This window comes from Austrofundulus limnaeus, unplaced genomic scaffold, assembly GCF_001266775.1.
Source record: "Austrofundulus limnaeus strain Quisiro unplaced genomic scaffold, Austrofundulus_limnaeus-1.0 Scaffold574, whole genome shotgun sequence".
In the NCBI taxonomy this organism is placed as follows: Eukaryota; Metazoa; Chordata; class Actinopteri; order Cyprinodontiformes; family Rivulidae; genus Austrofundulus; species Austrofundulus limnaeus.
Genome location: NW_013952976.1, coordinates 144551 through 155711, shown reverse-complemented (window position 1 = coordinate 155711; position 11161 = coordinate 144551). Strand labels below are relative to the sequence as shown.

At 46.0% G+C, this 11161-nt stretch overlaps 1 protein-coding gene across 1 annotated transcript in view; it reads right to left on the bottom strand.

Moving 5' to 3' along the window:
• The window catches only part of usp34 (ubiquitin specific peptidase 34), a gene marked incomplete in the record, with an annotated part of 159254 nt that overhangs the window by 3843 nt on the left and 144250 nt on the right, over positions 1-11161 (bottom strand). The window contains 1 exon segment of the mRNA XM_014026634.1: positions 857-1013. Within this exon segment, the coding sequence (XP_013882088.1) occupies positions 857-1013 (157 nt within the window).

The following is an 11161-nucleotide window of genomic DNA, read 5'->3' as shown; positions in this document are numbered from 1 at the left end:
GTGTGATGGAGGTCCATGGAAGGAAAATAAGTTTAAATCAAATAAGCAAAAGAGGATGCGGTTAAAATAAATAAAAGGTATTCACGCAATGCTTTGAACGCAATGTTTTGAACATCCAAAACATGTCCAACACTTTAGCTGGCTGCTTGTGCTCTTTAGGTCAGACGTGTTCGGACTGTCGGGAAGCTCCTCCGTTGTTTTCCTCTGCCGGTCTCTGTTTAATGGCGGATGAAATAAAGAAAGTGGTGGTACTTTATTTACTTTGAGCAAGTGAACGTCATGTTCAGGAGATAATTAATCCACCAGATARTTCAGAGGTGGTCTGTTCAGTGAGTTTTACTCCAGGAGCTGTGAGGCTTTCAAGCTACGTTCAGACCGAGCTCTACTGCCTCTGTTTACTGAACGCAGCAGCTGCTGCTGACGTCATTACGCTTTTGCGTGATGCTGCGTTCAGGAAAAGCACGGAAAACTCACCACTCTTATGCCAAACCGGTCACCATGATGTGTTTAGGTACCGAAACATGGTACCGTTTGATGTTACGTGAATAGATACTCGGTAGTACAGACAGAATTCGGTCTGTGCCTAAAAAAGTATCGAATTCGGTACCCATCCCTAGTGACCTCACAAATGTGCTTCTGGAAGAATGGTCAAAAATCCCCATAAACACACTCCTAAACCTTKTGGACAGACTTCCCAGAAAAGTTRAAGTTGTTCTAGCTGCAAAGGGTGGACCAATGTCATATTGAACCCTATGGATTAGGAATGAGATGTCACTTAAGCTCATTTATAAGTCAAGGCAGGTGAGCAAATACTTTTGGCAAATAGGGTAGGTAAAACAACACATGGGTGTCAAACCTTTGGACTTGTGATCTTTGGCCTCTAGTTCCACAGCACTGCGCTGCTGGAGACAAAGGCGACATCTACCCAGCAGCTCCTGCAGAGCCGGGCAGAGGGCGGGATCAACAACTTGAGGGGGCTGGACAGACAGCAGCAACACCAACGCCCTCAGGTCCTGAAACACAATGGATTAAATGGATGAATGATGACAAGCAGTCAGAGGAAGTGCTTAGATTTCAGCTTGGAGTGCTAGTATGTGGCTGTGTCTCAATTCATGAGCAGCATCCTCATGAGTGTGCGTTTGTCGGCTGCACACATCACTGCCCCGCACGGAGTACTATCCCAATTCGAAGACTCCTCCTCATGTGGCCGACAAACTCTCAGAATTCGAGTTTGCATCCGTGTATCCTCACTGGCTGAGGATATCCGAGGATTCAATGCGTGGGAAGCAAACTAAACAGGGAAATGAAGACGGTGGAGTTTTTATTTTTTTAATGAGCCGGCCTAGTCTGGAAATTCACCAGGGACCGAAGAATTTGTTTTTAAAATTAAGTTTAGGAACTTRGCTAATGAAATTTATGCTGCAATAAGATGTTAAATAAAAATAATGCAATTACAAGTGCTGATACTTATGACAGAGTATTAGTATTATAGATAATGGATGGATGGAATATTATGGCATAAAAGTCATATAAAAATAAAGTCATAATATTATGAGAATAAAGTTGTAACATTACGAGATTAAAGTCAAAATATGAGAATAAAGTTGTAATTTTCTAGCCTTTACATGAAAAAGCATGCAGTTACTACTGCATTAAAATGAGGAACGCTGAGCAACTTGTCAAGTTGTCTAGTATTGCTTAAAAATAAATAGTTAATCTTTTAGCACATTCGCATTAAATCAGTGGTCCCCAAACTGCGGCCCACGGGCCGGATACGRCCTGCCTCCCCATTTGGTCCGGCCCCCAGAACAATACCAGAGAGCATTTAGTTTTTTTTTCATATATGTGTATTTATATTTGATTATAAAGTTGGACTTTTGCAATAAAATGTTCCTTAGTTATGAATTATTTCCATTATTAACTATTATTAGTAACTATTTCATACATACACGCATATAACGTGACATTCTGTGCCCCTATCTGGCAACCCCCAGAAAAAAAATCCTAAACTCTCCCCTGTCAAAGAGAGAATGGAATAATGGCGAAAAGATTAGGTAAGAGAAAAATTGATTCAGAATGCAGGGCATTTAAGCTGCAGTGGACAAACGATTATTTTTTTGTTCATCTGCCAAGAGGCGGTGGCGGTATTCAAAGAATATAATCTGCGGCGACACTATGAATCCCGTCACAAAGACAAGTATGATAGCTTGCAAGGCCAAATGCGAGCAAACAAACTCTCAAAGCTAAAAAGTGGACTGTTAGCTCAGCAGAATACATACTGTGAAGAACCCAGAGAGGCTTATTTGATTGTGCTTTCTGGAAAACAGTAAATTTTTACATTTAGGCACTCCTGCAATGGTCACACTTTTTCTGTTACAAACTGACTCCGGCCCCCCACCAGAGAAGGGAAAAGTTATGTGGCCCTTACAGGAAAAAGTTTGGGGACCCTTATATTAAAATATTAGTAGCAGGACTTGGATWTTGTGCAAACGACTATCACTGCATGAAAACTGGGATTTTCAGCAGTTATTGACATGGAAAATTGCCGTGAAACTTGAGATTCAGGGCTGTTRGCAGGAATTTTTTGTCAGGATGGGAAACTGTCGAAAACTGACGAGAATTGACGTGGACCAAGATTTAATTCGCAACAAATTAGGGATGTAACAATTTATCAAGAATCAATTCATAATCAATTATAACAGCGTAAAATAGTCTGTTCTTAAAAATTAATGAACTATTTCAACAATAATTTTGAGCTATTGAGCGTGTCCGCACTGACACATTTTTACATGCCTACTTTAACCCCATCAAATTTCATTGGAATGAATTACAAAGTTCTGAGCCTAAACCTGTAAAAAAATAGTGATTTCATCATTTGAATCATTCTTGWTAGATTAGTTCCTGATTAAGGCTAAGTTATACTCGCGCTTTGGTCCGCAGGCTCGAGCGTGCGGAGTGTGCACGCATTGAGCCGTGCAGCTTCTGCATTTATAGTGTAGCCGCTGTGTTTATAGTTGACGCATGGTGGCGCACGGCAAAGTGCTGTTCTTTTACGGACCAGCACGTGGCAGTACGCTCTAAAACCTGTGCATAGGTTGTAAGAAACGTGTGTAGAAGAAAAACGGGCGTAGAAGAAGAAATCTATGACATCACACAACTTTATTTTGTTTTTATTTTGTTCATTAATGTTCTTATTTTAATTTCAAAGTTGAGTTTTCTTTGCTAACTAAGTGCGGGGCTATCTGCCACATTTGCCCTTGCTGACTCCTGTTTTGGCCTTGTATCTTTAGTTTTTAAGTCAACTTTTTAAGTCACTTTTTTAATAAAAGTTTTTAGTGAATTGTCTTGTCAGCTGACTCAATTTCAACTGAGGTTCATCAACAGCTCGCTGAGCTGAACGACAAGATGGTGTGCATTTCAGAGGGACTTGTTGCTCTGGAATCCTACACATGCTCTCGTGAAGAAGGACTTGGAGAAAATAATAGCATAAACTGTATCTGTGTTTCATTTATTGGGAACCCTGACTAGTTCTAACTTTAGACATTTTTTCATATATATATTCTTCAAGTCTAAAAACAAGATTGTAAAAGTACTGTTTAGTTTAGGCTAAACTGAGATTCTTCTTCCATGCTGCAGCTCTGCTGTCTCCATCCACATTTTCAGTTGYAGATGGAGTCATTTCTATRTTCTCATGTCTTTCAGGGTGCTCAGGTTTCATTTAATTATATTTATATTGTCCAAGATTAACTTTCAGAGTGGAGAAGAGCTCACAGTTTTGCAACAGAACATCTAGTAAACATGTTCATTTACCCAGAATGCTTTGCGTAAATAATGTTTCTATCCGCGTGACTGTTTTTTTAACTGATAAAAACTAAACAGCCAACAGTAATTTTCCTTTATTTGTTATGTTAAAAWWWWTTTTTTATCWAATGACTAATGTWACACCTACTTGGGGTTTGTTTTAAGAGCCGATATTTAGTTTTTTCCCCCCATGTTTTCTTATTAATGACAAAAAACCTTGAGYTTTTATATCAGCATTAAATTCTTTTTAAATAGCTTTTTTCCCTCCTTGGTTTAGTCACAGGAGTTAGTACTTGATTGAATACAACAAAACAACAAAAATTTAAATAAAATATAAAACTGAAATATGTAATCAGCCTATTTAATAATCTAACCTAGCAGCTGCACTTGAAAGTTTTAAAGTGCTTTTAATTTGTTGTGTGTGTTTTCTAAGCTGACAATCTCCACCAATTTTTTTTATTACGTTTGTTAATTTTACCCGCGCTGCTCACCTCTTTTCTTCCTCTTCTATTAATGTGCGAGGGGACACACCAGGCTGCTCCTTCTGTCTGCAGACTGTTTACAGGTTGAGGGAAGGTTGGTGCGAAAATATGGACTGGATAACAACCTGGCATGTCCTTGTGTGTAACATCACGGGTTGCGGTGAAAATGTGGACTGGATTTATATCCAGTAAATGGACTTGCGTGTGTTTTTATTTAACAAAAAAAGGTGGACCAGAGTTGAGCTTTTGGCGTTAGTCAGTTCTCAGTGTAATAAAGTGGGAGTGTGGCGTGAGAGCTTGTGAAGACCCTCAGATGAGTGTGTCTCATGCCCAATGCGTAAGACTTGAGAGCGCTGCTAATTATTAAATGAATATATATATATTTTTTATTTAACATTTTTTTAACCAGGCAAGTCCCGTTGAGATCTCAGATCTCTTGTTCAAGGGAGGCCTGAAAGCAACCTATTGTACATGTTTTTAGGGGTGGACGAAACCGGAGTACCCAGAGAAAACCCACGCAAGCACGAGGAGAACATGCAAACTCCACACAGAAAGACCCCAGGTTCGAACCAGGGATCGAACCCAGGACCTTCTTGCTGTGAGGCGTTGGTGCTAACCACTGAGCCATCGTGCTGCCATAATATAATCTTAAGTCATTGCTGAACAGGATTATTATCAATAAAAAAATTAATTAAATGTGTATTATAATTCATAACTAGAATAGTTCCTGGAGAAACGATGAGAGGCTTGCCAGCTGTGCAGCTCGTCCAATGTATCTAACTGCTTAAAATAGGTTCTATTTCGTGTAAGCTCGTGCTATGATTCCTTTTATATTGATGGAATTCGTGTCAGGCGCCACCGAGCTATGATCCGCGTAGCCGTCCTTCCGGGCTGCTCGGGGTTCGGCTTTCCCCGGCACAACCCGTTTTTTTACCCTGGTCTCCTTCCTCGGAGAAGGTTGATCGTTATTAGCTAGCATATATTTTTCCCGCGGGTGTCCCTGCGGTGCGGTATTATGCTAAGCTAAGGCGCCGGACATCTTCGTGCTTCCACAGAAGTCCCCGTTTTTTCATAGCCGCTACTAGCTCACTCGTTACACGGATGTGGTAGCTAGTAGTTAAGGCCTTCAGACATCGACGTTTCCAGCCAGGACTGGACTGGAAGCTTTTCCAGATTTTTCGGACCATACGCTTCTCATCTTCGGCATGGTCTGATCTATCTTTCTCCGGGGACGGAGGCCCAGGCTAGCGGGGTTTCCCGCTGGAGATCACGGCGGCAAACTAGCTAAGCCAGTTAGCCACCTAACTAAGCTAAGCAGTGCGCTATATCTCAGCGTGTTGTGCCGAAATTGGACCCTGTTTTTCAGTGGAGAAGCTGGAGTCAGGGTGCTGCCGCTTGGTGTAGCCTCTAGCCATGGGCGTGCTATGTAGCTTGACCAGAGCAGTTGCAGACTGCTGCTAGCTGGTTTGTAACACATGATGTGTTGGCTGTTATTGGCTTGCTCGCAACACAGAGGTGTTAGCTAGCTGGGTTAAGGCATTCAGTGGTCGGCGCTCCCAGCCAGGACTGGACTGGGAGCTCATCCAGACCGTTTAGCCAAGACGGGTTTTGCCTCTAGCATGGAGATGCTAGCTACAATGCTAGGAGTTGCTTACTCCAAGCTGAGAGCTCTGGTCTCGTTCCACGCGGACATGACAAAGTGGAGGGGATGACCGTCTTCGGTTCCCGCCGGTCCCAGTACTGGAATCTTCGTCCTCCATGGTCTTCGTCGCTGAGGCGGAACGGTCTGCCAGAGGGCGACCTTTTCTCTCACAAGCAGTACACCAGCAGCTTGGCAGCTGGGCCGACCGGTCCCATCATTGTGCAGCACAGTCGGGTGCTGCAACCAACAACATCACTCTCCAGGCCGTCAACTTTAATAAAAAACGCGACGTGACCTCAGCACAGAGGCCAGCACGAGTTTGAATCTCTGCACTGTTTAGGCCGGGTGTGCGTCCTGCATCATGGTTTGGAAGCAAAGAAATGTGTATGGGTAAGGCTAGGTCCGCTAGTTCTGAAACTAGCCGGCCTCTGGTCCTTGCTAAACATAGTCACACAAAAACGTCTTCTCCCACCGTTCCACGTTCGGTGGTCCGTTCCGCCCCCTCGTGGCCGGCGAACACACACATACTCTTCTCTTCACCCCGCCGGCGAACGGCAGATGTAAGAGAAGACAGGCAGAATGAGCCACATCGCAAGCAGGGGCGTGTCACCCCCGCCTCGTTTCAGCATGAATCCACCAATCACAGCGGCGCGATGAGCGCTGTGTTTGGTCCCGCTGAAACTCTCCTCGGTTCATGCTCATGTACGGCCCCGGAGGCAACCCATCCCGGGCCGCGTTCAAACGGTGGCGCGTAGGGCTCCCCGGAGCTCCTGCACAGCCCTTTCGAGCAAAGCCTCCCATGGGTCACACGAGAGAGTGTGACGGCGGCGAAGGCTCTGAGTGGATCGGTTGCTACGACAACCGTTCTACAACCAGCGCATGCGCGAGCTCTCTCAGAGCGCAGCTCCGTCTGGGAACACACTTGTGTTGGACAAGTGGATGAAGCGCTTGATAAAAACGGGTTACAGGCTGCAGTTTGCAACCAAGCCTCCCCGGTTCAGCGGGACCCTGGAGACCCACTTGACGTCTCCTCAGCAGGATCTCGCTCTTCAAGCAGAGCTTCAGGAACTCCTAAACAAGGAAGTAATTTCTAGAGTTTCAAGTGGGAAGGAATACGAGGGTTTTTATTCACGGTATTTCCTTGTCCCCAAAAAAAAAAAAAAAAAAAAAACGGGTGCAATGAGACCGATCCTGGAACTCTCGTTTTTTTCAACAAATTCATACTGAAAAGACTTTTTCACATGTTGACAACCAAACAGATGCTCACATGTGTTCAGTAAGGCGAGTGGTTCACGTCAATCGACCTGAAGGACGCATATTTTTATGTCCCGGTCATCCCGGCGCACAGAAAATACCTGCGAGCAGACCCGGTACCAGTACAACCGTCTTACTTTCGGTTACGCACTGGCACCATGCACCTTCTCCAAGTGTGTAGAGACAGCACTGCAGCCTCTGCGCTCAGCGGGAATGAGAATCCTGTTTTATCTGGACGACTTGCTCCTGCTGGCCCAAACCAGACAGGAAGCAGCGTCACAGACGGAGAGACTGTCGGCACACCTAAGGATGCTGGGTTTTTCCATAAACTGGGAAAAGAGTTCTCTCATTCAGGCCCAACTCATTATGTATTTGGGTGTGGATCTGAACTCAGTCACAGTGACAGCTCATCTGTCCCAATCCAGAAAAGAGACTCTGCTGTCATTGTTAGCGTATGTCAGACCTCGCAGGTCATTGACAGCTCTAACCATCATGCGTCTCTTGGGCATGATGACAGCAGCCCACGCGGTGGTTCCGCTCGGGCTGCTACACACGAGACGCTTACAGCGGTGGTTCTCTCGGCTAAAGATAGATCCGATACGCCACAAGTGCAGGATCGTATCGATCCCCTCCTCAGTGGAGGCGGATCTGAGCCACTTGTCAGCAGGAGTCCCTCTGAGCAGAGCAACACATCACGTGCCGGTCTTCACAGAAGCGTCACTGTCAGGGTGGGGGTGGGGGGTGGGGGCATGTTTGTCCCAGACTGTGGGAGACCGCTGGTCTGCCCATCCTGTCCCCCACATAAATGTTCTGGAACTTCTGACTGTGTGGAAAGTGCTTGTGCATTTCACTCATCTGGTCCGGGACCAGCATGCTCTGGTCTACACGGAGAACAAAGTGGCAGCAGCTTACATAAACCGCCAGGGAGGGGTACGCTCCCGGCAGCTGCTGGACACAGCCAGAGAGCTTCTCCTCTGGGCACACACCCACTTGCGCTCAATCCGAGTGGTCTACATTCCTGGTGTGCTGAACAGAGGGGCAGACATCATGTCCAGAGGGGGTCCCCAGGATGGGGACTGGGCCCTGCACATGTCCATAATTACGCAAATCTGGGACAGATTCGACAAGGCAGAAGTGGACTTGTTCGCCAGCAGAGAGAACGCACAGTGCGACCTCTGGTTCTCCCTGAGCTCCCGGGACAACCCTCCTCTGGGAGTGGACGCCTTTGCGCACCATCCTTGGTCGGACAAGTTGCTTTATGCCTTCCCTCCTGTCCCTCTGATCCCGCGACTACTGGACCGGATCAGAGCAGACCGTCGGCGGGCTATTCTGATCGCTCCGGAGTGCATGGGAGCGCACTGGTTCCCGGTTCCTCCAGTCAGTACTGTCAGGCCTCCCGCTCCAACTCCCCTGGCAGGAGGACGCTCTCCTGCAGGCGGGAGGAGCGATCAGGAGCTTCCCGAGACTGGGCCAGCCCCTCTGGGCCTGGCCGCTGAACGGGAACGCTTAGTAAACCTGGGTTTATCTGCTGATGTGGTGCGCACCATCCAGGATGCGCGCAGCATCCACAGTCTCATCATACGCAGCCAAGTGGTCATCTTTTCAGCGCTGGTGTGTAGAAAAACTGCAGACCCAGTCTCCTGCTCCTTGTCCTGCATTCTGTTCTTCCTACAGATGTTAAKGGACAGAGGTTTAGCCTTCAGCACCGTTAAGACGTATGCTGCGGCGATTTCCTCCTGTCACGAGGGTTTTGGTGACAGGACGGTTTTCAATCATCCGTTACCGGTAAAGCGGTTCCTAAAGGGAGTGCGCAGGTACAGACCTATCACACGCACATTCGTACCACAGTGGGATTTAACACTGGTGCTACGCGCTTTGGCTAAAGCTCCTTTTGAGCCTTTGGATCAGGTCTCACTAAAGCTTTTGCCTAATAAAAACAGCCCTGCTGTTAGCGCTAACATCAGCAAAGAGAGTCAGCGAGCTGTCTGCTCTGTCAGTGTCTCCCTCCTGTCTCAGGACACGGGAGGATGGCGGCTCTGCGACTTTGCGTCCTAACCCGGTTTTTATGTCTAAGAGCATCACAAGCTCTTACAGCTCCAGAGTTATCACTCTGAGCGGGTTCTGTCCGAAGCAGTTTCTCACATGCTATGCCCCGTACGCGCACTCTCGTGTTATGTGTCATGCACGGCACAGATCAGGCGCTCTCAGTGTTTGTTTTTTCACTACAGAGAGCAGTTTGCAGGACAACCTTGTCTTCTCAGAGGTTGCCACATTGGATTTGTGAGGCTATTTTGCAGGCTTACATCTCATCAGGTCTGCAGCCTCCAGCTGTATTGTCAGCTCATTCCATAAGGGGGATCTCTTCCTCCACTGCCTTGTACAGTTGAGTATCAATTCAGGATATTTGCTCTGCAGCCTCCTGGTCATCCCCTTGCCCCTTCATCCGTTTTTTATCTACGGGATGTTTCGGGCCCTTCTCTGACTCACTCTGTTCTCAGGACCTTGTCAGAGTAATACATTTTGTCTTAAATTATTGGACAAATAATGACTTTTGTGCTTGAAGTGATACTGCACATACAGTGTGCTGTCTCTTCTTCACATCATCTGGATCATGTGATGGACACAGGGGCTCATGCAAATCTGTTCACTATGTGAATCAGCTGTTGCTGCTGCCTTTTGCTTATGCAACATCACAAGGGGTGTTTTGGGTGGAAGCTTCACGAGTATGTCAAGCTGGTGGGACGTAGACTACATCAGGCTCCGCCTCTAATACCCATCAGCGATAGCCTTAGAGGGCGGAGCTTACACGAAATAGAACGTTGGTTACGTATTGTAACACCAGATTCTATGAGTGTAAGCGCAGCCCTCTAAGGATCAGGGCCTCACCGGCTTCCGTAGCTGAAGAAAAAGTAAGCTATTGGGAGCTGAACTCAGGTCTGTCCTCCCCTTTTACACGGACCGAGGTGAGGCCCACAGTACGTGGGCGTAGACTATTGGTTCTTCAGAATGCGCGAGCGCGCGCGGGGGGTACCCATCAGCGATAGCCTTAGAGGGCTCATAGAATCTGGGGTTACAATACGTAACCAATGTTCTGGTGGCCATCCTAAAGATGTACTGTATTTAGCATGTTTTTGAGGTTTGAGCAACTGCTTTAGCAAATTTTATCTTTACAGATTAAAAAATGACTGAGTTATGAGAATAGTCCAAAGTGGCCAAAATTGCTTCGGCTGCTATCTTGTTTTTGATGTTTCAGCTCCAGTATGTGACAGAGCTTACTCTCAGCTACCAGTATACCAATTTTCAGCTCAGTATATCAAACACTGGCTGAGCGAAAGCCCTTTGACAATAGCTTTGTTGCTGCTGCTCCTGCCTGCGGTGCTGACATTCATATGGCCTTCTGAAGTGTGCAAATCTACGTGTGGTTAAATCTAATCTAAATAGGTTAAAAACTAGTAACTATGTCAAATGCTGGTGGACCAAATCAAATGGATTGGTGGGCCAAATTTGGCCCACGGGCCCCACTTTGGGCTCCTCTGTATTAGATGGATAATGGTAGTTTTTTCGAGCGATAACTGTTATAGCCCTTTTCTGCAAAACAAAAACAGGATTTGTAACAGCCTTACATGCTTTACTCCATACCTCAACACAATAGACCAAATGTGGAACATTTAATGTGTTATATAACACAATGTTTCCCAAAGTTGGGGTCGGGACTCAAAGTGGGGTTCCGAAACATCAAGGTGGGGTCTTGAAAAGATTTCCTGAATTAATTACATTTTTGTCTTAGTTGTTACAAAGGAGTGAGGTTAGTGTATTTGAAATGGATAAATGTAGTATAAAAATATTGTTGCTATGCCCATGTTTGACCTGATGTTTATCATACAAAAATAGCTGGGGACACAGGTCTCAACTACTGTTATTTTGTGGGTCAAAAGCTGAAAAGTTTGGGAACCACTGCACTTTGGTTCCCAAAGTTGGGCTT